General features: G+C 46.4%; 1 protein-coding gene and 1 long non-coding RNA gene across 2 annotated transcripts; both read left to right on the forward strand.

Annotated features, from left to right (window-relative positions):
- The first annotated feature begins 404 nt into the window (after positions 1 to 404).
- NBL1 (NBL1, DAN family BMP antagonist) lies at positions 405 to 27,437 on the forward strand. Its single transcript, XM_081203285.1, has 4 exons — positions 405 to 804; positions 20,080 to 20,274; positions 24,151 to 24,262; positions 25,593 to 27,437. The coding sequence occupies exons 2-4, from the start codon at positions 20,108 to 20,110 to the stop codon at positions 25,836 to 25,838; spliced, it is 525 nt and encodes a 174-aa protein (XP_081059411.1). The 5' UTR covers positions 405 to 804; positions 20,080 to 20,107; the 3' UTR covers positions 25,839 to 27,437.
- LOC308592063 lies at positions 20,281 to 22,936 on the forward strand. Its single transcript, XR_014010333.1, has 2 exons — positions 20,281 to 20,955; positions 21,703 to 22,936. It is a non-coding gene; the product is annotated as an uncharacterized lncRNA (long non-coding RNA).

Genomic DNA, 27,437 nt, shown 5'->3' on the forward strand with positions numbered 1-27,437 from the left:
GAGAGACCGGGGGGGGGGGTTGATTTACTAGGAGGAGAGCTCTGCTGTCTTTCCTTTTTTGAGCCTAGCCAGAAAGCACCGAGAAAGTTCAAATCTCCCCCTCTTCCCCCCCTCCTCTTCTTCTTCAGAGTTAGAAATTCTTGCATTTCTAGGAAGCTTGAATCTTTCACAGGAGCTGCGCCGCACTCTGCAAAACTCTACTTATTATAATTGGGGTTTTTCCGCCTCCCCCAAATAATTATTACGCCTGCATATTGTTTTGAAAGCAGCAGCAGCAGCTTTTAAGAGTTCCTCCTCGCTCTTTTTTTCCTAGCCTTCTTTCTGCTCCGATCTCTGATTTACTTGGGGGTTTTTTTCGGGGGGGGGTGAAGCTTTTCAGTAGTTCCACCCCCTACACTTTTAATTATTGACCAAGGGGGGAGAAAAAGGGCACTCTGAATGGACTAGAGGGTTCCCCCCCCCGGACCTTTTTGATCCTGGTGCCTGGTTTGGAAATAATTTATTTTTTCTCCATTCCTGAGAAGGAGATAAAAGTTTTGCTGAAGTTCAGGTTGCAAGGAATTGTCTTCTTGTCCACCTCCCCACAAAAATACCCTTCCGCGTTTCCTTTAAACGTTTGGGATGAACTGGAAATAAACCTTTGGAGGAAATTTGCTTACAGAAAGGCTAGGAATCGGAGCCCACACTTTACTGGATAATGAGCAGTTTTAATTTTTGAGTGCCCCCCCCCTTAAAAAAAGAAGAGACAAGAATATTATCCGAGGAAGTTTTGATGGAACACCTCTCTGACCAGTCCATTTAATGGTAAGTAACCATTTATGGGTGCCTTCTCTGCTATGATTTTGTATCCCTTCTGGCTCCCTGTGGGTAGCTGAGATTTAGCTTACTTATGAAGTGTCTTGTGTGACCCGAACGTTTTGCCAATTCTGACATTGGCCAAGTTCAGCGACATGAGATTTTCGACCTTTAATGCAGTGTGTCAAACTTGCCGTACGAATAAAGAAAAAAGATCGATATTAAAGCAACTGTTTTTTAAAAAAATGAATATAAAAATGTGGGGTTGTATCCAGCATGCCGCGCTCAGTAGTAAGACCCTATGGGTATTGACAAATGTAGGTTCATTAGTTTCAAAGGGTATACTCCTGAGTAGAACTTTGTTGGTGCTGCGCTTCTGAGGTTGATATGAAAAGGCATTAAAAAAACCCAGAACGCACATCTGATTTTAATAATGTAGGTTCTCTGTTTTCCAACCTATCGTAACAGCTTTTGAACATCTGTGGCATGATGCTTCTTTAGGAACATGATTCATACATCTCAGATGGTGTTGTGTGAGTGGCTTAGTTGCCCCGTCAGGCTAGAACAGGGAGAGATATGAAAGGAAGTAGGTGGTGGCCATCATTTCAGGACCTTTCTACACATATAGTAAAAGTGGAACGTGGTCGCCACTTTTCCTCCACCCACCAGTGATGACGTGTGCCGCATCTTCTCTTGCTTGGTGGCCGATGCGCCTATATCAAAGCATCCGCAGGTTATATTTTCCAGTGGATTCTGTACTGCTTTTCAGCTGACACCCAACCGTCCCCTAGTTTACTCCTTAATAGGGAACAGGAAGATTCAGTCTGCACTGAAAGGTGAAACTAGCGAATTTGTGCTTTCCGAGAAAATCTGGTGGCTGGTGCAAAGCGAAACGTGTCCATCCTTCGGAGTTTGCGCTTTGAATGCATTTGTTTGATTTTATAAACAACACACAGAGTACAGTCACAGGGCGGCAGGAAAAATAGGTGCAGGATACAAGAATTAAACCCCTTGTGGAACGGCAGATGACAAGTGTCTACAGGCTAGGGTAAAGTGTCTAGTAAAATCCCTCTATTAGTGAAAATCACATACAATTTTGTATTGTATTAGGGAACACTGCTTTGCAAAAATGCACGCTTTAGACAAAACTGGTTGCAGACTAAATTGCTGGTGCAATTGCTTGAGGACTTCTCCCATCCGTCCGTCCCCCGCCCCAGGCAAATTGATATGGAAAAAGGTGGCAGGCTGACCTCTGGGAACAGGATCCTGAACAAGATGAGCCACTGGTCTGATCCAGTGGCCTTTCTGAAAACGACAAACTGAAATGGACCGATCCACCCGTCCCTGCTCCCTTCATTAAGTGAGTTTATAATTCCTCCAGCCGGCTAATTCTGGCGAACTTCGTCACACACCTTCTCCCATGTTGAATTGTGGCAAAAACGCAAACCGTCCCTCTGGTTGCCGCAGAGGGAAGCTATCTTTGGGAATCCACACAACTCTTTCCAGGCCCGTGACTCAGCCTACTCTTCTGGGGCGAGTAACTCTCACTCCTAGGCGACCAGCTAGAGAGAGAAAGAGGCAGAGAAAGAGAGAGAGAGAGAGAGAGAGAGAGAGAGAGAGAGAGAGAGAGGCTTGGTGAAAGGGAAAAGAATAGTGTTAATCTTTCTTTTTCATCCTGTCCATTTCAAGTGTGGAAGGAGGGCGGGCATGCAGGCTAGTGATCTCTGTGGACTTATTTGCAAGGCTACCTTCATGTCCCCCCTCCCAGCAGCAAAGGCAGAGGTGGCAGCCATCAGACACCCTTGCAAAGTTCCCCCCTTCTCCCCCACCCTCCAGGGGGAGCCTGAAATGAAAGCAAACCTGTCTCTCTCTCTTTCTCCATTTATCAAGACCAGATTTTTACGCTTCTCTCCCCCCACCCCATCCCGACTTTTCCTCCCCTTTTCCCTGCTGTGATTGATGGTTTGAAAGAGGAGAAATGGCTCACAAATAGAAATCAGTTACAGATGAAGCCGGGGTAGGGTGGGTGGGTGGGGGCATAGCTTTCGAGTCATTAAAATATTTCCACCTCCCACCTTTTCCTCTCTCCTGCGAAGAAAGGAGCAAATCCGTGAAGAATCGCATTTTGGAAATTTCTTTTGTGTGTGCCCGTTCTCTGATCAAGTCTCTCTCTCTCCCCCCACCGTTTTTCTTCTTCTCTTTTTCCCTCAAAAGGGGGGGGGGATAACTGAGCCAAGAAATCTGAAATTAATTCATTTGGGGTGGGGTGGGGGGGGCAAAGGGGAGGGAGAGGAGCTTGAACAAAGAGAAAACAAAAGATTTCCATTTTCAAAGAAAAGTTAAAAGGTTGCATATGTTCCAATCTGCATGCTTAGAAGTATTTGCTGTCTTGCTGCCATGAGATCTTTCAAAACCAGTTTAAAAAAACCCAGTGACATTTGCTTGCACCCCCCCTAGAAAAACACATATCTGAAGGCATCGCAAATTGCTCAGTAATAGATTTTCTTAGTGGGTTTGACTGACAAAAGCAATCTAGGATGGCTTTGAAGGGCTCTTTCTGCCTCCTGACCTTTCTCGTAAAATATATAGTTTGTATTCACATCTTTTCACATCCTCTGACCTCCGGGGCAAATTTTTCCTAAATACATCCAGATTCCTTCCAGAGGACTTTGCTGGGGAAGTTCCTGTTTCCCCTGAAAAATCCCAGCGGGATGATGATTATTATTTTATCTTTCTAAATCTGTCCTCAGTTGTATCAACACCCACCCTTTGAATCAGAGCGAAAATGTTGCGAATTAAAAGTTTCCCCAAATTCCTGAGGGCTAGGGAAGATTCAAAGTCTTTCTCCAATTTAATACAAATTTTAATACCCCCCCCCCCAAAAAAAAAATTGGGTCCTATGATGGAGTGGGGAAACCCCACTGAAAAGCGATGAGGTTGTAGAACATTGCGGTCGTGGTTTAGACATCACTCCCGAATTTTCAAAAACATTCCCTCAGTTCAGCCATCCCCCAGAGATAATCGTTGCGCCTAATTTTGGCTTTGTAGCTTTTGTGAAAGGTGGTTTAGCACGCACAACGGCCGGTTCTTGGGGTTTGCATATATTTATTGTCAAACAAAATCCCCCTAGCACAGCCTAACCATTTTTAAACACACTCGGTCAACACAACCGGCTTTTGAGAATCTTAATTTTGTGAGGTCAGATTCTGTAACTGTGCTATCTATCAAAAACTTCGCGAAAACTTAGCATTACTGGGTTCAGTTCATACCCCTGGCAAATTACCAGTATGAACAGGGTACCGGCAACTCTCCATCTTTGTAAGATAATGGGCTTGTACCGTGAGTGAAGATGAGAAAGAAAAGTGTTTCTTTGCTATAAACTCTGTGCAGTGAAGTCATATGAGTTCCTTCCTCTTAAGAACATAGAAAAAAATCCCTGCTGGATCCAGGCCAGAGATCCATCAAGTGACTAGATCACTACCCCCCCCAATCTAGACCCTCAACTTTCCCCCCATAGTGGCTTCTCAGTATTTGACATTCGCAGATAGACTGCCTCCAGGTGTTGAGGCTCAATTAAATGGTCATGTCTAATCCTTGCTGATAGGCTTCTCTCTCCTCCATAAAGGTGCCTAGTCCCACTTTAGAGCCCGCTAAGTCTGTAAGCCACCTGCGCATCATGTGGCAGTGAGTTCCATCAGCTGATTTGGTGTCGCACAAACAAGGATTTTCTCGCATCTGCCCTTAACCTCGCCAATTTCGCTTGGGCGGTGGCTTTGAGTTCTTGTATTATGAGAGAGGGCAAAAGCTCTCTTTATTCACGATAGCAGAAAATCTCCGTAATATCTATCCTTTCCTTTAGTCACCTTCCTGCTAAAAAAATTTTAAAGGCGAAAATGAAATGCTTTCCTCTTTTTCCCTCGCAGGGAAGATTGTGCCCCCGCCCCCCACTGATTTCCCCCTTTCTATATCTTAGAAATTATTTTCAGTTTCTTTTTAGGGCAGAGATGGGGGTCCTGTATACGGTGGTACCTTGGATTAAGAACTTAATTCGTTCTGGAGGTCCGTTCTTAACCTGAAACTGTTCTTAACCTGAAGCACCACTTTAGCTAATGGGGCCTCCTGCTGCCGCCGCGCCGCCGGAGCACAATTTCTGTTCTCATCCTGAAGCAAAGTTCTTAACCCGAGGTACTATTTCTGGGTTAGCGGAGTCTGTAACCTGAAGCGTATGTAACCCGAGGTAGCACTGTATTGTGCTAGACTACAACTCCCTCAACTGATGGCCATTCCCTGAATTAGACCATCACTTGCCCTCATTGCCCCTAGCCATGCCCACTGTAGCTCTGTCCTCTTGCAATGCAAACTTGCAGCTTCCCACATATTCCTGGACTACAACTTCCATCATCTCTCCTCACTGTTGGCCTTGCTGACTTAGGACCTGAAGGACTGCACTGGTTCTCCAGCCAGGCCTGGGGATAAAATCCTCAGAGATTGCTTGGTTAGACTGTGCTACCTGGAGGTGCGGCTGGGTTCATGATCCTCTGCTCTCTCAAAATCAACCCATCAGGCACCGGCGAAAGCTTGTAGGCTAGTCCACACAATTCCCCAATGCCATCCTGTGGTTACTGCAGGGATCTCAGGATGAGAGGCCAACATGGACCTTCGGCCCTCTCAGTCTGGCCTTCCCCCAAGCCGTGCCCCTCCTGGGGCCGCACCCCTTATCAACCCCATTCCCCACTCCCCACACCTCCCCTTTCCCTGGCTGGGGTGTGTCCTTAATCTGTGGCAATGCTTCTTGCCCTACCACTGTCTCGTCAGAAGTGGTCCATGCCCTGGTTATCTCCCGCTTGGACAACTGCCATGTGCTCTACTATCTTTGAAGGTGACAACAACAACAACAACAACAACAACAACAACAACAACAACTTATTATTTATACCCCACCCATCTGGCTGGTTTTCCCCTGCCACCCTGGGCGGCTTCCAACCACCTATTAAAATACAGTAATACATCAAACATTAAAAGCTTCCCTAAACAGGGCTGCCTTCAGATGTCTTCTAAAAGTCTGGTAGTTGTTTATCTCTTTGACACCTGGTGGGAGGGCGTACAACAGGGCGGGGGCCACTACCGAGAAGGCCCTCTGCCTGGTTCCCTGTAATTTGGCTTCTCGCAGTGAGGGAACCGCCAGAAGGCCCTTGGAGCTGGACCTCAGTGTCCGGGCTGGACGATGGGGGTGGAGACACTCCTTCAGGTATACAGGGCCAAGGCCGTTTAGTGCTTTAAAGGTCAACACCAACACTTTGAATTGTGCTCGGAAACGTACTGGGAGCCAATGTACAGAAACCACAACTAATCCATGATGTGGCAGCTAGACTGGCGACTGGAACCATTTAACACCAATCCTACATTGTCTCCCATTACGTTTCCGAGCACAATTCAAAGTGTTGGTGCTTGAAAGCCCAAAATGGCCTCGGTCCGTCTCCACCCCCATCTGAGGTTCAGCTCCGAGGACCTTCTGGTGGTTTCCTCCCTGCGAGAAGTGAGGTTACAGGGAACCAGGCTGAGGGCCTTCTCAGTAGTGGCACCCTCCCTGTGGAACGCCCTCCCGTCGGATGTCAAGGAAATAAACAATCTGATGTTTAAAAGACATCTGAAGACAGCCCTGTTTGGGGAAGTTTCTCATGTCTGAGATGATGATGATGTTTTTGCTGTATTTTTGTCGCCCAGAGTAGTTGGGGCAACACAGACAGATGGATGGGGTATAAGAAATTTATTATTATTATTATTATTATTATTATTATTATTATTATTATTATTATTATTATTATTATTATTATTAAAGACCCATATGTGCGTGTGGATATATATAGGACCCTTGTGCTCTTAAGTGTGGTTGAAATAAAGCCCAGTAAACAAAGGGAACAGTCATACCCATAGCTCCACCCACCTTTCCCTCTAGCCCCACCCACCTTCCAGATGTGGCCCCTGAAACTTAGCCAAGAGGGGATGTGGCTCTCAGGTTGAAAAAGTCCCCCTCTTAGCCCCTGACTGCGTCTCAACCCATCCACGAGTCATGGGGGTGCAGAGATTGTGTGAATGAATTTAGCGCTTAGCTTATACAGTGATGGGACACGGGTGGCGCTGTGGGTTAAACCACAGAGCCTAGGACTTGCCAATCAGAAGGTTGCTGGTTTGAATCCCCACGACGGGGTGAGCTCCCGTTGCTCAGTCCCTGCTCCTGCCAACCTAGCAGTTTGAAAGCATGTCAAAGTGCAATTAGATAAATAGGTACCGCTCCAGCAGGAAGGTAAACGGCGTTTCCGTGCGCTGCTCTGGTTCGCCAGAAGCGGCTTAGTCATGCTGGCCACATGACCCGGAGGCTGGCCAATAAAGCGAGATGAGCGCCGCAACCCCAGAGTCAGCCATGACTGGACCTAATGGTCAGGGGTCCCTTTACCTTTACATTATACAGTGGTACTTCGGGTTACAGACACTTCAGGTTAAAGATGCTTCAGGTTACAGACTCCGCTAACCCAGAAATAGTGCTTCAGGTTAAGAACTTTGCTTCAGGAGGAGAACAGAAATTGTGTGGTGATGGCGCGGCGACAGCGAGAGGCCCCCATCAGCTAAAGTGGTGCTTCAGGTTAAGAACAGTTTCAGGTTAAGAACTGACCTCCGGAACAAATTAAGTACTTAACTCGAGGTAGCACTGTATTTTAATTGCTATTTTGTTAATGCTTCTCATATTGTTTTATGGATTCTAAATGCTGCATTGATTTGTTAACCACATGACTTGCCGTCATTGTGAGGTTTAGCTCATTTTTTAGTTTTGCTCAGATTGCAACTGTTTTATTGATAATTTGTGGATTATCTTATACGATGTATGCTGTATTCGCGAAGAGCTGGTATGTTTTATTATGCTAAGGTTGTTTATTGGTGGTAAGCCGCTTTGAGATTAATTTGAATGTAAAGCGGCGTAAAGATACAGTCAATCAAATCAAATCCACGTGTTCAAATCTAGGGCCAATGCAACCGCTGGCCACTCACCCGTCCCACCCTCGTGGGTTCAGCATCAAAGGAGGAACAAGGAGAGATTTCTTGGAGTCATATAATGCTGAAGTCCAATGCCCCAACAATTTAGCCCCCCTGCCCCAGATGGTCAGAGAAGACTGCGTGTCCTGGCCCCTTCTGGATAAAAGGGTCCCTCAATGAACATACATCCCAGTAGTGATGTATGGAAGTGAAAGTTGATCGCCAAAGAATTGATGCTTTTGAATTATGGTGCTGGAGGAGACTCTTGAGAGTCCCATGGACTGCAAGAAGATCAAACCTATCCATTCTGAAGGAAATCAGCCCTGAGTGCTCACTGGAAGGACAGATCCTGAAGCTGAGGCTCCAATACTTTGGCCACCTCATGAGAAGAGAAGACCCTGATGTTGGGAAAGATGGAGGGCACAAGAAGGGGACGGCAGAGGACGAGATGGTTGGATAGTGTTCTCGAAGCTACCAGCATGAGTTTGACCAAACTGCGGGAGGCAGTGGAAGACAGGAGTGCCTGGCGTGCTCTGGTCCAGGGGGTCACGAAGAGTCGGACACGACTAAAAGACTAAACAACAACAATAACAATGAACATGCCTTGCCCAAGGACACACCAAATTCTGAGGCTGTCTCTTCTCCACCCAGCAAATGTGAATATGTGTGTGTGTTAGTGTGTGTGCTAGAGAAGAGGATACAATTTGGGCTGAACCAGACAGGTTGTTCCCCCAGAAGTCCAGGAATATGATGAACAGGATTTTGGGAAGTGATGCAGAGCAGCAAGAAGTACATCAGAAATTAAAAGAAGGAGCTGTTCCAGCTAGATGTTGCTCTTGAGAACAATTTGATCCGAAATGTAGTTCTTTGGAAGTAAAGCTTAACTTGCTTCAGCAAAACTCTTTCCTAAGTTGGGATGCTTGAATGATTACGAGGTAGGTTGATTCCCCCCCCTAATGTGACAGAATAGCTGAATAACAACAACAACAATTTATTATTTATACCCCACCCATCTGGCTGGGCTTCCCCAGCCACTCTGGGCAGCTTCCAACAAAATATTAAAATACCGTAATACTGTACATCAAACATTAAAAGCTTCCTTAAACTTTTGTAGGATTGCTTCGTGGCAGAGGGTTGGACTAGATGACCCTTGGAGTCCCCTCCAGTTCTACAATTTGATGATTCTATGCTTGTGTATGTTCGTGTTTGCACATACAACCTTTCATTGCCAGAACTGATTACAGGGGTTGCTGTTTACGCAAATGGCACACACAGATCCCTTCCACAGCGGTGATGAAGTCTATCCTAAACCTCTACAGCCCATAAAACTGTTTTTTCCTGAGCCAATTTAAGGTGATGGGAAAGTCTGCAAGGTTTGGAGTTTCACAGGTCTCTTTATTAAGTGGCACTGGAAAAAAACAACAACAGGAAAACCTCAAGCAAGAGAACACGCAAGATTGGTTGTGGGTTTATTTGCAAATTTCACTGACAGCGGTCTGAATGCTTCTACATTTTATAAACCATCCAGAATTTGCAAGCGATTAGCCATCATTATAATGCAGCAGAGACCCCTGATTTTCAAAAAGCCTTTTGTGGTGGTGTGTGCTTTTCTTAATAGTGACTAATTTTTCCTCTCTACCCACATCTTTTAAAAAGTGTTTCATAGCTTTGCTCCATAAGAGTGGAAATGGAATAATTCTGATAAGGAGCACATTTGTTGGGTGTTTGCATCGAATGCTAATCCTACATAGAACAGACCCGTTGATGATGAACGGCTGTGGGTAACCGAGGTCTATGAACTTCAATGTGTCTACTCTGAGTAAAACTTAGTAAACTTCCAGAAAGTATTTTGCATAGTTTTTACCTCTAACTTCAATACATTGTATTTTATTTTATTGCTATGGCTAGTGGCTGATTCTAATAAAAATTCTTCTGATTCTGATTCTTAGTTGGAGGCAACTTTCAATTGTCTCTTGGCAAAATTGCCTCCGTAAATTTAGGTTCTCTCCATCTTCATCAATGCAGTTAAAACAAAAATAAAAGCAGAGGGCATGGATGGCCACCTATTTTTTTGATATTTTTATTTTTTTAAAAGGTTTGTTTTCGTGCTGGGTTCACGCTGTGCAGGGCGACATTAACTGGGACTGATGTCAAGAATTTCTGTCCTGTAAGGACCCAGTTGAGGTATGGCATGAAGATTTATTTGCTGGCTTGTGATGTTCGGCAAAATCAAGTATATGTAGACATATTAAAAGAAGTCTAATGTGACTTTTTTTTAATTGGGGGTGGGATTAATGCTCAGCTTCTGTGGTGCTCATACCCTGTGTTAATTAATCTGGAATAATCTCTTGTTTTGAGATTCCGTTCCTGCAATTTATGAGGTCTGTTAGAAACCTAGCTTTGCCCCTTACGTCACTCTTGTAGTGTGAGTCTTAGCAAGGTATGGGAAAGGCTGTTCTGTCCAAAAGGCAAGTGATCTGCTATAATACACACTCTGCTGGAAAAATGCAACCTGTGTGGATAGAAATAGTGCGACTCATGCAACATGTTGGCGATTAATATACACAGAATAGTAAATTATATATTCTTTATCAACCTTCTGAGAAAAATACAAAACATTAAATAAAGCCACAGAGACTTGCAAACTAACCAGCCTAAGATGAACTTATAATGTCTGGTTTCAATAGATTTTTCAAATGCTTAAAGGTAAAGGTAAAGGGACCATTAAGTCCAGTTGTGACCGACTCTGGGGTTGCGGCGCTCATCTCGCTTTATTGGCCGAGGGAGCTGGCGTACAGCTTCCGTGTCATGTGGCCAGCATGACTAAGCCGCTTCTGGTGAACCAAAGCAGCGCACGGAAACGCCGTTTACCTTCCCGCCAGAGCGGTACCTATTTATCTACTTGGACTTTGACGTGCTTTCAAACTGCTAGGTTAGCAGGAACTGGGACAGAGCAACGGGAGCTCACCCCGTCGTGGGGATTCGAACCGCCGACCTTCTGTTCGGCAAGTCCTAGGCTCTGTGGTTTAACCCACAAATGCTTAACTCAGTCTATTAGATAAGTTCATGAAGATACCAACAAAAGGTAAGTTTGGTGTTATTCACAATACCGAGAGATGCTATTAGAGTTGTAAATAGAGACAGGGCGCTGGCGTTTTGCACCTGTTTCACCCTGGCAGTCCAAGTAATGAAGAGGCCGCTGTTCACCCCCGATGGGGCCCTTTAACTGGGGCTTGCAGGTAGCACACTCCCAAGATAGTATTCCGGGCTTCTTCAGTGGTCTAATCTCAAAGTCTTGATACGTATATTGATATTCAGTCTTATAGAGAATACTCTTTCTTGGCTTAAGCTTAAGAGACTGATTTGCTTAGCTATAATACGCACTCTAGCTGCCTCTTATTTACCACCGTTTAGCTATCCGTTTAGCAGTCACTTTCTAAATGCATTTGCATGTCACCTGCCCAGTATTAAATGCCATTGCATGTTGCCCCTTTGAATACTGCCAGATGCCTCTGCATGTTGCCTGTCAAAGACCGCAGTGCGTTAAACACCATTGTGTTTTACCTGCCAAATCCTTTCAGGTCTTCGTGCAATTCCATGGCACTTATCAGCTGCAGCCCCAGTATTTGATCAATATTTGAGGGTGCCTTCTTTAAAAGGGTGTTCGTGGGAAGTGCTGGAGAGATGCTTAGAGCATGGCTCTCTCCTGAAGCATCCCTAGAAGCAAAACGTCTCGCTGAGGAATAAGCGGGCAGATTTTGCCTTTTGCACAGACACTTTTAAGACCATCTAGTTCTTGGGAGAAAAGCAATGACAAACCTAGACAGCATCTTAAAAAGCAGAGACATCACCTTGTCGACAAAGGTCCGTGTAGTTAAAGGTATGGTTTTCCCAGTAGTGATGTATGGAAGTGAGAGCTGGACCATAAAGAAGGCTGATCGCCAAAGAATTGATGCTTTTGAATTCTGGTGCTGGAGGAGACTCTTGTGAGTCCCATGGACTGCAAGAAGATCCATTCTGAAGGAAATCAGCCCTGAGTGCTCACTGGAAGGACAGATCCTGAAGCTGAGGCTCTAATACTTTGGCCACCTCATGAGAAGAGAAGACTCCCTGGAAAAGACCCTGATGTTGGGAAAGATGGAGGGCACAAGGAGAAGGCGACGACAGAGGACGAGATGGTTGGACAGTGTTCTCGAAGCTACCAGCATAAGTTGGACCAAACTGCGGGAGGCAGTGGAAGACAGGAGTGCCTGGCGTGCTCTGGTCCATGGGGTCACGAAGAGTCGGATACGACTAAACAACTAAACAACAACAGTTCCGTCCAGCACATGTTTAACCTGAAGCACAAAAGAGGGTACTGTTGCGCATAAAATCTGCTCGTGCTGATTTGTAAATATCGATGTAGGTTTAGAAAGAACATCTGTCCTTTAAATGGAAATGTAATACATCTCACCGCGACAGGGAGTATTTATGACTAGTATGCTGGTGGCTAACTGTTGATGAGCAACATCAAGGCATCTGTCAAGTTTTCATTATTTAGGACATAGAATCAGAGAATTGTAGGGTAGGAAGGGACCCAAAGGGCACTCAAATGGAGGACTGCCCCCCCAACAGCCATTCTGGGTGTCAAATTGAGGGGAGGGGGACCTTGTCCTTTGCCCCAGGGAGAAAAACATCCTGAGGCAAAGGACAATGCATTTATAGTCCTGTTGTACCACTTTTAACACTCGTGGAGAGTCCTGGGAACCATAATAATAATAATAATAATAATTTATTTGTACCCCACCCATCTGGCTGGGTTTCCCCAGCCACTCTGGGCAGCTTCCAACAAAGATTAAAAATACATCAAAATGCCACACATTAAAAACTTCCCTGATGTCTTCTAAAAGTCAGGTAGTTGTTTATTTCCTTGACATCTGGTGGGAGGGCATTCCACGGGGGGGGGGGGCACCGGGCAGAACAATGGAGGTGGAGATGTTCCTTCAGGTATACTGGACCGAGGCTGTTTAGGGCTTTAAAGGTCAGCACCAACACTTTGAATTGTGCTTGGAAACTTACTGGGAGCCAATGTAGATCTTTCAAGACCGGTGTTATGTGGTCTCGGTGGCCACTCCCAGTCACCAGTCTAGGTGCCGCATTGTGAATTAGTTGTAGTTTCTGGATACCCTTCAAAGGTAGCCCCACGTAGAGCGCATTGTAGTAGTCCAAGCGGGAGATAACTAGAGCATGCACCACTCTAGTTTGGGTGCTGGGGATTGTACCTCGGTGAGATCAGCGCTGTTAAGAAATTGCCATTCACAGGATTCTCCATGACAGTTAAGTGGCGTAATGGTGTTTTAAATATACGACGCCACACTCCCTGCAGGATTAAATGCCCCCAGAATGAGGATACAGTGGTACCTCAGGTTACATACGCTTCAGGTTACATACGTTTCAGGTTACAGACTCCGCTAACCCAGAAATATTACCTCGGGTTAAGTACTTTGCTTCAGGATGAGAACAGAAATTGTGCTCCGGCAGTGCAGCAGCAGCGGGAGGCTCCATTAGCTAAAGTGGTGCTTCAGGTTAAGAACAGTTTCAGGTTAAGTACAGACCTCCGGAACGAATTAAGTACTTAACCTGAGGTACCACTGTAGCAGCTCTGGGATAGGAGCACAGGAAACCTTCACACCAAATCTTAGCCTAAGTATAGTGGTACCTCGGGTTAAGAACTTAATTCATACTGGAGGTCCGTTCTTAACCTGAAACTGTTCTTAACCTGAAGCACCACTTTAGCTAGGGGGCCTCCCGCTGCTGCCACGCTGCCGCCGCGCAATTTCTGTTCTCATCCTGAAGCAAAGTTCTTAACCTGAGGTACTATTTCTGGGTTAGCGGAGTCTGTAACCTGAAGTGTCTGTAACCCGAGGTACCACTGTATTATTGTCTATAGTTGCCCTGGCTTCCCAGGGTTTCTTTCCCAGCCCTCCCTAGCAATGCTGAGGATTTGAACCCAGGACCTTCTGCATGCAAAGCAAGTGTTCTGTCGCTGAGCCAGGGGCCCTTTGCACCTCGTTGTTCTGGACTGGCCTCCACTGGGGGTTAGGCAACAAGGCCTTCTAGAGAAGCTCAAGGGCATGAGCAGAGTCTTCAACAGGATCAGGCCAGGGGCCCATCTAGCACAGAATCCTGTTCTCATGGTGGCCAACCAGGTGTCTCTGAGAAGCTCTCAAGCAGGAACTGAATACAAAAGCCCTCTATCCTCCCATGGCTTCCAGAAACTGTCACTCAGAAGCATCACTGCCTCTGTCCATCGAGACAGAGCAGAGCCAGCAGCCACTGATATAGTTCTTTCCTCCATGAATTCGCCTCATCCTCTTTTAAAGCCATCCAAGTTGGTGGCCATCACCGTTTCCTGTTGCAGCGAGTTCCACAGTCTGACAGATAGGATAGATAAACTTTATTTGCATTAGCCAACGGCCATAGCAACATAAAACAAGCAATATATACAATTAAAAAGACAACAATGGATAAAAAGGACAATCAAATTATCAAGACTATCGTTCAGATAGTGGCCCTTACTCTCATTGCACCCTCGATAAACCTAGCAACCTTTGCTGTTGTCTGATCATTTTGATCTGATAACAGAAAGAACAATGTGGCCGCAGATGGGTGGCCTGGGATGGTGAGTAAGAGTGGGGTGGTGATCTCATTCCTCAGGTCTTTGTAAAGGGGACAGGACAGGAGATTTCCACAGTCTGACTACGCACGGCCTGAAGAAGTCCTGAATTTTATCTGTCCCGAGACAAACTTCTGGTGCATCCCGGACAGCGTTCGAAACTCCCATTGTTCTAGGCACATTTTGCGACCGGGAATTTCATTAGAGCGAGCAGTTTCTGAGCTCTGGGAGAGGTACTGCGCCTAAGATTTCAGATTGATTGTGATTTTATGTAAACTGTGTTATTTTTACTGTTGTTAGCCGCTCTGAGCCCGGCTTCAGCTGGGGAGGGCGGGATATAAATAAATTATTATTATTATTATTATTATTATTATTATTATTATTATTATTAATGCAGAGTGGAAGGAAAGGAGAACCTTTTCCTGCCCCACCCCCCTTCCAGCTACTCTCTGAAGACTGGAGAAGAGATCCTCTTAAGAATATTAGGGGGGTGGGCAGGGGAAGTATGCCTTTTTTTGCAGTCTTCAGATGAGGACTAGACCATGTGAAAAATGAATATAAGATTTCAGCCACAGTTGGTTCATTTTCAGCTTTGTATTCTTGTTATTAAAAAAAAGCTTGCCTAGACATTCCGTTGTTGCTCCCCTAATCTAGGTTTAAGGAGCCATTTAGCTCCTACCTTTCCTATCTCAGTTTCTAACACTGATCCTGAATCTAGGGACAGTCCCAGATTTGATCAGATCCTGGAATGTCCCGCTTTTCCTTAAAGGTAAAGGTAAAGGGACCCCTGACCATTAGGTCCAGTCGTGGCCGACTCTGGGGTTGCAGCGCTCATCTCGCTTTACCGGCCGAGGGAGCCGGCGTACAGCTTCCGGGTCATGACTAAGCCGCTTCTGACAAACCAGAGCAGCGCACAGAAACGCCGTTTACCTTCCCACCGGAGTGGTACCTATTTATCTACTTGCACTTTGACGTGCTTTTGAACTGCCAGGACTCAGCAACGGGAGCTCACCCCAACACGGGGATTCGAACCGCCGACCTTCTGATTGGCAAGTCCTAGGCTCTGTGGTTTAACCCACAGCGCCACCCACGTCCCATACTCGCTTTTCCTTAGGACATCCCGATTTTCATCGGAGAAATGTTGGAGGAGTTATGCAACCCCCCAAGCCAAGGAGTTAAGTAACTAGACAACCTTTAGAAGACGTCTGAAGGCAGCCCCTGTATAGGGAAGTTTTTAAAAAACATTTAATGTTTTATTATGTTTTATATATATGTTGGAAGCCGCCCAGAGTGGCTGGGGCAACCCAATGAGATGGGCACGATATACTGTAACTACAACAACAATAGAATAGGATGTCGCGTTTTTCATCAGAAAAAGGTTGGAGGGTATGCGCTTAGTGCAACATCCCAACACCATTTCCAATGCCTGTATGGCGACATTTCCATCAAATCATCCTGAGTGTAGGAGTTGTTGCTTTCGATGTTGTCCTCTTTTCCCTGACAGCTCCAGGCCTGCTGACTTCATCTGTCCGTGCGGGTTTGAGCTCGCATGACGGAAGGGAGATCTTTATAAACAAGGCTCAGGGAAAGATTGGGAGGGTGGTGATTGAGGGCTGCTCATGGCTTTGCGTCTTGGCTGCCGTACAAGGGTGGTTGGGCAAGAGTCCGTGTCAATACATGTCTGTTTGGGTACCCAGTTGCATCTTGCCTGTGTACCCGAGACCGGTTTTCTGCCCGTGCCAATGTGGAGTACGAAATCCTCTTGGGGCAAGTCTGTGCAGGGAACACCGGCTTGACATCTCGGAGCAAAGACTTGCAAGTGTCTGGCTTGTTTTTTTTAAAGGGCACGAGCTTGTGAAGCCGAGAAAAAAATAATGAACGAGTCCTTTTAAAAACACGTCTTGTAGCTGAGCAACGTTGAAAATGGTGTGAGATGTTAACATGCAAAATCAATGAGAGCCAGAGAGTTTACCAAGTCTACTATATCTTGTACAGTGGTACCTTGGGTTAAGTACTTAATTCATTCCGGAGGTCCACCTGAAACTGTTCTTAACCTCAAGCACCACTTTAGCTAATGGGCCTCCTGCTGCCGCCGGAGCACAATTTCTGTTCTCATCCTGAAGCAAAGTTCTTAACCTGAAGCACTATTTCTGGGTTAGCAGAGTCTGTAACCTGAAGCGTATGTAACCCGAGGTACCACTGTAATATTGTAAGACCACAAGAAGAACTTGCTGGATCGGTTTGTCTAATCCTCTTTTAAGGCCATCTCGGTTGGTGGACGTTTCCCACTTCCTGTGGAAGTGAGTTCCACAGGTGTTTTTAAAAAAATCTGTCCTAAATCCTCCAACATCCAGGTTCACAGAGTATACACAAGTTCTGATGTTATGAGAGAGGGAGAAAAAACCCTTTCTCTATCCGTTTTCTCCATGCTGCAAATAATTTTATAAATTTCTATCATTTCGCCTCTTACCTTTTCTCTGAACCAAAACACTCCAGCTGTCGCAACTTTTCCTCATAAGGGAGTTGCTCCACACCCACCCACCCTTGTTAAAATTTTGGGTTTCCCTTTCTTCGGAACCTTTTCCAACTCTACAATATCCATTTTGTACATGATATTCATAGAATCTCAGAATTGGAAAGTTGGAAGGGCACTCCAAGACTCATCTAGTCTGACCCTATGCAATGCAGGAATCACAGCAGATGGGGAGGTACCACAGATTTTGTATAACGGCATTGCAATAGTGGCAGTTTCATTTTCAATTTCTTTCCCAATGGTTATGGATTTCATAGTACTCCTGAGAACCAACGGCACGCATCCTTTATATTAGAAAGTGACAGTTCCTTCCCCTACGCGCCAGTCAGATCAAAATGCTTTTGATCACATAGTAGTAATGGAGGCAGTGAAGGCAAGTGAAGGTCTAAGTTTAGGGATGATTTTACAGCTTGCAAATCATGCGTTGAGGATGGCGTCTTCTTAACTGCAGCAACAGAGCTTGTCCAAACATCTTTCCTTCTGTTGACCATAACACACCAGAACCAAAGGAGCTCACTAATAATCAGCTAAAGCTCTGGTTAATTGATCTACTGCTTCAAAGCTTGCCATCGACGTTTTGAGGACACTGTCTTCTTAACTCTGGATTGTTTTATATGATGTTTTAATGCAGGCATAGGCAAACTCGGCCCTCCAGATGTTTTGAGACTACAATTCCCATCATTCCTGACCACTGGTCCTGTTAGATAGGGATGATGGGAGTTGTAGTCCCAAAACATCTGGAGGGCCGAGTTTGCCTGTGCCTGTTTTAATGTGTTCTAAACAGCTTTGGATTCTTTTCTTAAAAATATAAAGCGTTGTGGAAAATAATAATAATAATAATAATAATAATAATAATAATAATAATAATAATAATAATAATAATAACAACAACAACAACAACACCTCGTTCCTGGGAGAAAGGATGGAATAAAAATAAAAATGGACTACAGTGGTACCTTGGTTTACAACCATAATCTGTTCTGGAGGTCCGTTTGTAAACCAAAACAGGTTGTAACCCAAGGCACACTTTCGCCAATGGGGCCTCCCAAAAAAAATTGTAATCCAAAAAGAATGGGTTGTAATCCAAAAAAAGGTTGCAAACCAGGATACGTACTTCCGGGTTTGACATGTTTGTAATCCAAAGCGTATGCAAACCAAGGTACCACTGTATTTGGCAGCATGAAGAGACGTATTACCACTGTCTCAAACCACCTGAAAAATTATCAGCCCCACGTAATTTATTTTAAATTCATTTTATTTTTTGAGATGGTGATATTGCTTCCCTTCATGCTGGTGAAGAGCCAATTTCTTCACATTCTGCTGGTACCAAAGGCAGAAGAGCATCCCAGGAAGATTTTTCTGTGGTCAGTTGGCAACCAGGGATGCTAACGTGAATAAAATATTGAGGGGGGCAGGTAAACCCCACCCTGTATATAGGTCACATGGTGTTCCTAAGGGATCTAAAGGGATGGAAGTGAAGAACAGAGGTAAAGGAGAATTAAATAACAGAAGAAGTGTGGTTTAGGTGGTGGAAGTCTTTTAAGATATTTTAATTAAGATTTGTTATGTTATAATGTGTGTAAGTGTAATTCTGGAATTACTGTTTATGGAAAACAGCATTTCCTTTTTTACTTTTTTCATTTCTTCTTACTCTCTATCTTCTTTCACAGTTTATGTCTGCCAAATATGTAAAGAATTGTGTTTTTGCAGATAATGTCTGGAAATTTGATTGTATTATTCAATAAAGTTATATTTCAATTTTTTTAAAAAGGTCACATGTAGCACATGCACACTATTTGAATGGCAATGCTCATTAATTTTTAGTGGGGGGCGGCCCCCTCAAATATTTTATGGGGGGGTGGAGAGACCTCAACCCCTAGGTGTTGGCTTCTATGTTGGCCACCGTCTTGTCTTGCCCTGGAGCTCCACCTACTGGCCACACTCTGAAACATCAGCATTCTGTTAGAAACATGGGAAACTGCCTCATGCACACACTAACTGGCGTTGTTTCTCCAAGGGTTTGGGACAGGGGGTCTCTGGAGATGCCAGAAACTACACCTGGGACCTTCTGCATGCAAATCAGATGCTCTGCCCCTGAGCTACAGCCCTGTCCCGGCAGAACAGATGCTTGAGAATATCAGTTGCCAGCAGGGGAGAATTGCTTCTGTATTCGAATCCTGCTCTCGGGTTTCCCAGAAGAGGCATCTGGTCAGGCCCTGTGAGAACAGGATACTAGACTAGATCAGCAGGACTCTTCTTCTATTCTTATGCCCCTAATCCACACACCAGCAAGCAATTCCCACTCGCCCATGGCAACTCCCAATCAAGTCCTTCATTGTTGTTGTTTAGTCGTTTAGTCGTGTCCGACTCTTCGTGACCCCATGGACCAGAGCACGCCAGGCACTCCTGTCTTCCACTGCCTCCCGCAGTTTGGTGAAACTCATGCTGGTAGCTTTGAGAACACTGTCCCACCATCTCGTCCTCTGTCGTCCCCTTCTCCTTGTGCCCTCCATCTTTCCCAACATCAGGGTCTTTTCCAGGGAGTCTTCTCTTCTCATGAGGTGGCCAAAGTACTGGAGCCTCAGCTTCACGATCTGTCCTTCCAGTGAGCACTCAGGGCTGATTTCCTTAAGAATGGATAGGTTTGATCTTCTTGCAGTCCATGGGACTCTCAAGAGTCTCTTCCAGCACCATAATTCAAAAGCATCAATTCTTTGGCAATCAGCCTTCTTTATGGTCCAGCTCTCACTTCTATACATCACTACTGGGAAAACCATAGCTTTAACTAGACGGACCTTTGTTGGCAAGGTGATGTCTCTGCTTTTTAAGATGCTGTCTAGGTTTGCCATTGCTTTTCTCCCAAAAAGCAGGCGTCTTTTTATTTCGTGACTGCTGTCACCATCCGCAGTCATCATGGAGCCCAAGAAAGTAGTGGTAATTCTGTATTGATTTGTTTTGGATGTTGTAGGTGATGCCAATAAAGGTTTTACGCTACGCTACGAATATATAATGCAGACTCTTCTGGTGTTCTGACGCTTCTTATCCTTCTCGAACCCCTTTCCCCCAGTTCTAGGATTTTGTCGGAAAAGGCCAAGATGCTGAAGCTCCTGGTGACCACCCTCGTCCCGGTCTTGATCCTGGCGGCGCCTCCTCCCATTAGCAAGCTGGCCCTCTTTCCAGACAAGAGCGCCTGGTGCGAGGCGAAGAACATCACCCAGATCGTTGGGCACAGCGGGTGTGAGTCCAAATCCATCCAGAACAGGTATAGTACTGGGCCAATGGATCCAACATCTCCAGATCTCCCATAGCCATCTTCCCCAAGCTGTGTCGCACTCCGAACTTCCACTGTAGCCTTATTGGACTTTACCAGTTGGTAGGGTGAGCGTTGCTCCTGGATGGGAGGAAGGAAGTCAAATGACACCGAGGGTTGGTTCAGAGAAAGAGTTCTTTATTTCTGCTCTCCGGAGCAGCAGAAAGGCACTTGCATGGTCAGTCCACAGCAAGTCCAAAGAAATGAGAGATTTCATGCAGTATATATATCCTCCAGGCACCCTCTCCCCCCTTCCCCAGGAATCCAACCACGTCAGCCTATACACGCAGGTAGACATCACAGATGTTCCTGCTCTGGTACTCTTAACCATAAAAGGGTTTTCCTTCCTGACCATAAAAGTGTATTCCTGTTCCTATACTCTTATCTTGGAGCAAGAGGTCACCAACTCCAAGAACACACTCTGGCACTGTTCCCGAACTAGGTCTGTACGTCAAAGTGTGTTGAGAATGTAAGATAAGACCTGGATGTGCCATCCCTACTCCATTGGAACAGCCAAGGTCATCCTTTGCCGTGACTGATAAAGGAGAGAGCTTTGTTTATTCAGCAGTGTTCTTGTTATGCATTTGCTCAACAGCTTGTTAATGCATTTTAGAAATCCTCTCTTGCAGCGGCGTAGCGTGGGTTATCAGCACCCGGGGCAAGGCAAGTAATTTGCACCCCCTAACCCGGGGCAAGGCAAGTACAGTAATTTACTCTCCCAAGCAGCAGCAGCGAGGCTTCTCTTTCCCCCGCGCTCTCCTGGAGCTGCCTCTTTTCTTTCCTTTTTTCCCTTTCTCCAAGGCTTTTCGCTTTCTCTCCTTAATTGATTCCTCCTCCACACCGCAGCGTTTCCTGGCTGCTTCCCCCCCCCTTCCCCTCTCTCTCCTCCTCGCTCTGCTTGCCTTGCCCTGCCTGAGGGCGCCCTGAGGAGACTCCGCTCTCCTTTTTGACCAGGCGAGGTGGAAAAGTCTCTTCCCGCCCCCTCGCCAGACTCCCTGCTCAGCTCGGCTCACTACCCAGGCGGCCAGTAGAGAGAGAGCCGCAATTACCATAAAGCTCCTCTCCCTCCGCTTCGCCAAGCTGTCAAAGCCCCGGCAGCAGCGGCAACGGCAGCAGCAGGCGCAGCCAGACCCCCGCCAGCCAGCCAGCCCGCCCGCCCGCCCGGCTCCCTCTCCTTTTTTTGCCCGCGGCAGAAGGCTTCGCTCTCCCCCTTCCGCGACCTCCTCGCCAAGCCGAGCGAGCGTGGGCTCCCTAACCCGTGGATTTTAGTAGGGGCAGAGAGCTGCTAGTGCGAGCGCGCCCCCCGCCCATGTTGCGCCCGGTGCGGCCGGCCCCCCTGGCACCCCCCACGCTACGCCACTGCTCTCTTGGAGAAAGAAGAAAAAGGGGGGGGGGGTTGAGTCAGTTTCAAACAGACTGCACAGAAACCCATTTCTTCACCACCAGCTCTGGCCAGCACGACTCCGGAAATTAACTTCTGCCTCTTCCTGCTAATGTATCACAAGTAAAAGCATCGTGATTTTCCGCCGTGACGAAAAGTGGCACACATGGCACTGTTAATAGTTCCACATTTGTAAGAACTCAATTTTTTAACGTGGCAGCACCCAGCCTTTGGAACTCCCTGCCTATTACAGGCACCTGTAATAATTTTATTTTCTTTCATTTACTATACTGCTTTCAGTGGCTGCTAAAAAATTGTTGTTGTTTAGGCAAGCCTACGCAGATATGTAGAATACCCACATGTAGTCTAATGTTTTTTAGGTTATTTAATTTTTTAAAATGTTTTAAGTTGCTGTTTTTAACTGTTTTCACCGATAATTTTGTTTTATTCTTTTTGCAAATCGCTTTGAGGTGGGTGTTGTTGTTGTTGTTGTTTTTACAATCAAGCACTATATAAATTTTATGACATCAAACAAACGCTCGAAATAAAAGAATAATAAGTAAAAAAGATAGCAAGGATGTAAAACAGGGATGTGGAATCTATGGCCCTTGAGCTGTTGTCAAAACCATCAGTCAAAACCAGCAGGTCTAATGGTGAGGGTAGATGGGAGTTGGAGACCAGAAACAACTGAAGTCAGAGATGTGATGGAGGTAGCTAGGGACAGTGAAGGCAAATGATGGTCTAGTTTGGGGAGGGGGAACCTGTCATTCTCCAGATGTTGTAGGATTCCATTTTGCTCTCTAGCACCTCCTGTTGGCCATGCTTGGGCCCGGCATGACCAATGGTCCCCTTCCCTGTATTAAAGGTAGCTAGGGACAGTGAAGGCAAGTGATGATCTAGTTTGGGGAAGGGGAACCTGGCGTTCTCCAGATGTTGTAGGATTCCATTTTGCTCTCTAGCACCACCTGTTGGCCATGCTTGGGCCCAGCATAGCCAATTGTCCCCTTCCCTGTATTAAAGGTAGCTAGGGGCAGTGAAGGCAAGTGATGGCCTAATTCTAGCTGTTTTCAGACTTCAGTCCGCAATGGACGCAGCCAGCTTATTGCCAGTGGCCAGTGTTGTAGTTGAGAAACCTTTCGAGAGCTGCAGGTTCCCCCATCCTTGCATTAAAAGATGTCAGAGCTGGGATGGAGGTAGCTAGGGGCAGTGAAGGCAAGGGATGGTCTCTCTTTTTTAATATACATTTTTATTAATTTTTTAACATATCAGTTCCAACAGTCATGCAACATAACTTCTCATCTTATACAATATTTTTAGACTTCCGTCAACACCTCTGATGATTTTCCGTTCTTTATCACTTATTATCCATTTCTTAATTTCATATTACCTTTAATTATCCTTGACTAATAATTCTCCTCATTATCTTTCTTGCAATATTTCACCTTACAAAACTTCTTGCAAACCTACTAGCGTAATCTGTTCATCACAATTTCTTTTCAAATAGTTCATATATTTACTCCAGTCTTCTAAGAATCTCTGGTCCCGCAGGTTTCGTATCCTTCCTGTTAATTTATCTAGTTCTGCATAGTCCATCAGTTTCATCCTCCATTCTTCTTTCGTCGGTAGTTCTTCTTGCTTCCATTTTTGTGCCAATAATATTCTTGCTGCCGTCATTGCATATAGAAACAACTTACAGTCCTTTTTATTTATATCATCTCCTACAATTCCAAGTAAAAATGCTTCTGCTTTCTTAATTAAGAGGCAAGGGATGGTCTCAGTTCACTTGGAAAGTTTGGTCTCCTGAACACCGCCCTCCCCAGTTCTGAACCCAACCCTCATCTCGCAGGCTTTTAGCATCTTCCTAATCTTCACCTATGCCGTTTCCATGTGCTGCTCTGGTTCACCAGAAGCGGCTTAGTGCTGCTGGCCACATGACCCGGAAGCTGTCTGCGGACAAACGCTGGTTCCCTCGGCCTATAGAGCAAGATGAGCGGGCAACCCCAGAGTCGGTCACGACTGGACCTAATAGTCAGGGGTCCCTTTACCTTTACCTTAATCTTCACCTGGGACGTGGGTGGCACTGTGGGTTAAACCACAGAGCCTAGGACTTGCCAATCAGAAGGTTGGCGGTTCGAATCCCCGCAACGGGGTGAGCTCCCGTTGCTTGGTCCTTACTCCTGCCAACCTAGCAGTTCGAAAGCACGTCAAAGTGAAGTAGATAAATAGGTACCACTCCAGTGGGAAAGGTAAAACACGTTTCTGTGTGCTGCTCTGGTTCGCCAGAAGCGGCTTAGTCATGTTGGCCACATGAACCAGAAGCTGTACGTCGGCTCTCTTGGCCAATAAAGCAAGATGAGTGCCACAACCCCAGAGTCAGACTCGACTGGACCTAATGGTCAGGGGTCCCTTTGCCTTTACCTTACCTAATCTTCACCTCTTGTCTGCAGAGCCTGCTTGGGGCAGTGTTTCAGCTACAGCGTTCCCAACACCTTTCCACAGTCCACCGAGTCCCTGGTGCACTGTGACTCCTGCATGCCAGCTCTCTCCATGTGGGAAGTGGTAAGTAATGCCGCTCAGGATGGAAAATTGTGCGGTGATCGTCCAAGAAGGGCTGTTCGCTGAATATCCATTATCATCCCCTCTCTAATAAATAAATAGATGGAATATTCGTGTGGAGGGGGGATTCACTGTGGGGCAGCAAGTAGGGGGCTAGAGTGGGAATCACAACTGGGAAGAATGTTGCTGTTGCACCTGGTTGGCCGATGTCAGTGCAGGATGAGGGCTAAGTAGGCCACTAGCCTGATCTGGTAGCCAGACTTAAGTTTCTTATTAGACCTCGCCCTTAGGTGCATACAAGATGTTGCGATGGGTACTACCTGCAATGGCTTTAGAAAGAGGATTAGAGAAATTCACTAACTGTGATCACTATGCTCTGCTTGTATGGTTGGAGGCAGCAATTATTCTGAATTCCAGTTGCTACAAAAAAAGCAGGAAGGCGAGCGTGCTCTTATGGTCAGATCCTGTTTGCAGGTTTCCCATAAGTGGCATCTTGTTGGTCCCTGTGAGAACAGGAAGCTGGACTAGATGAGACTTTGACCTGACCCAGCTCATGATGTTCTTAGATGTTGATGATATATTATTATTTATACCCTGCCCATCTGGCTGAGTTTCCCCAGCCACTCTGGGCGGCTTCCAACAAAATATTAAAAATACAATAAAACATCAAACATTAAAACACATTAAGACATTAAACATTAAAAGCTTCCCTAAACAGGGCTGCCTTCAGATGTCTTCTAAAAGTCAGATAGTTGTTTATTTCCTTGACATCTGATGGGAGGGCATTCCACAGGGGGGGCGCCACCAGCGAGAAGGCCCTCTGCCTGGTTCCCTGTAACCTCACTTCTCGCAGGGAGGGAACCACCAGAAGGCCCTCAGAGCTGGACCTCAGTGTCCAGGCTGAATAATGGGGGTGGAGACACTCCTTCAGGTATTCTGGGCCAAGGCTGTTTAGGGCTTTCAAGGTCAGCACCAACACTTTGAATTGTGCTCAGAAACGTCCTGGGAGCCAATGTAGGTCTTTCAGGACCGGTGTTATATGTTAGATGATTGTGGTGGCTCTCTGAAAAAAGATGGTGAGCCAAATTTTGGGAGGAGCCAGCCACTGATGGCCGCTAGCCCTGAGAGCTACGTACGGCAAGAGGCAGCAGTGCTTCTGAATAGCAGCTGGTGGGAACCGCAGGAGAGGAGAGGGGTCTTGAGTTCAGGTGCTGCTTGAGGGGTTCCTACAGGTTGACTGCTGTGAGAACAGGAGACTGGACTGGATGGGCCATTGGCCTGATCCAGCAGCCAAGCTCTTTCTGTGTGTTCTGATGTCTTCTCCTTCCGCCAGGTGACACTGGACTGCCCCAGCAATGAAGACATCCCCAGGGTGGACAAACTGGTGGAGAAGATCCTCCACTGCAGCTGCCAGGCATGTGGAAAGGAGCAGAGCCAAGAGGGGGCGCTCCTCAACGTCTACGTCAACGGCGACGAGAACCTGCCAGCTGAGGGTCCTCACCCCCACCCCTATGGCCACCACCACCCAGGAGAAGAGGCCTCCAACCACCACCACCATGAAGACGAGGCCAAGGACTGACCTCCGACCTTCCGGGGGGTGAACTGCCCCTTCAGCCCAGGCCTTGACGACTTCCCCCCGCCTCTCAAACACCCATCATGCTTTGCTCTTGGCAACATCGTCGTGGGGAAGCAGAGGCCAAGCTGAAGGCGGACCTTTCACTGGGGGCGGCCAATGGGACAAGCTGGCAACCGGCGAGAGAATTGGGGGAGGGGGTGGTTGGGGGGAGGGCGTCACTGACGAAATTGCACACTGCTCTAATATATTTGGGGGGGGGGAAGAGGGAGGGGCAAAATGAGAGAGAGGTCTCTGGGGGCCTTTCCTCTTGAAGGTCTGGCGGACACCCGAAACAAAGACACCCAAGACGGCTTCTCGGTTTCTGGCTTTCCATCAGGACATTTCTCTGTGAAGACTACATATAGAATTGTAGACTTGGATGGGACCCCCTTGCAATGGGGGAACCACAGACGCCGTGGGTCCGGCTCTGCCACTGGGGAATCAAGGATCAATCTCGGAGGAGCCGGACTGGACCCCCCCAAAAAAACCCGTTTTGACAAAAGAGACTCTCCCCTTTGGTGCTTTTTTAGCAGCAGAAGCGAGACATTTCTTGCACGTTTGAGTTCTGCCCTCACTTGCCTTCACTGCCCCTGGCTACCTCCATCACAACTCTGCCTTCTTTTAATGCGGGGCTGGCGAGCTCGTGTCCCTCCTGGTGTCGCTGGACTCCAACTCCCATCATTCTTGAACAGTGGCCATGCTGGCTGTGACTGCTGGGAGCTGGAGTCTGGACGGCACCACTTTGCTTACCCCTGTTTGAGTTCCTAACAGCACTTTAATGAACGGAAGGTAGAAGGGAGCAAAGGAAATTTTATTGGAGAGCGCTGGGGGGGAAGAGGGGGAAGAAACAGGTGGGTCGGTTCTAGACCATTTTTAGCGAGTCAGATCTAGCTCAATATTGTCAACGCTGACCGGCAGCAGCTCAGTAGGGTTTCAGCCGTACCTGAGATGACAGGGATTGAACCAGGGACTTTCTGAATGCAAAGAAGACACTCTTGTCACTGGGCCCTGGTTTTCCTAAATATTCTAGTTCTCATGGTTATGGATAAAGGGCTGGATCAATGAGGAGGTGCACAGAAGGTAGTCTTATTCCAAGACAGACCACTGGTCCATCCAACCTAGGATTGCCAACACTGACCGGCAGTGGCTCTCCAGGAATTCAGGCATAGGACATTCCCACACTTACTTGGAGGTGTTGGGGCTTGAACCTGGGATCTTCTGCCTACAACAGCAGATACTCTACCACCGAGCTACAGCCCTTTCCACGGGAATTTAACATAATCTGAATCTGACGTGAGTCAGATTATTGGATGAAGAGGCTGCCATCTTGCCCAACCTTTCCTTGAATTTTTAAACATCTTAATCACTGAGTTTTTAGAGTGATATTCGAACTCTTGCCTTTGTATACACCCAGCCTCTCTCCTTGTTCTGCTGACTACAACACTCTTCATGGCTTCTCTCTCTCTCTCTCTCTCTCTCTCACACACACACGTCATATATATTTCCAGCTTTATCGTTGTGTTATTCATCCCTCTTAATTAAATAAATTAGATCCAACATCCA

Source organism: Podarcis bocagei (assembly GCF_964188305.1).
Source record: "Podarcis bocagei genome assembly, chromosome: 7".
Classification (NCBI taxonomy): Eukaryota; Metazoa; Chordata; class Lepidosauria; order Squamata; family Lacertidae; genus Podarcis; species Podarcis bocagei.

What these genes read in the sequence shown, in the direction of transcription:
- NBL1 (XM_081203285.1), top strand. Translation starts at nt 20,108, where the DNA reads ATGCTGAAGCTCCTGGTGACCACCCTCGTCCCGGTCTTGATCCTGGCG. An exon ending in TCCAAATCCATCCAGAACAG is followed by an intron (nt 20,275 to 24,150) that starts GTATAGTACTGG and finishes TCTTGTCTGCAG; the next exon opens with AGCCTGCTTGGGGCAGTGTT. An exon ending in CTCTCTCCATGTGGGAAGTG is followed by an intron (nt 24,263 to 25,592) that starts GTAAGTAATGCC and finishes TCCTTCCGCCAG; the next exon opens with GTGACACTGGACTGCCCCAG.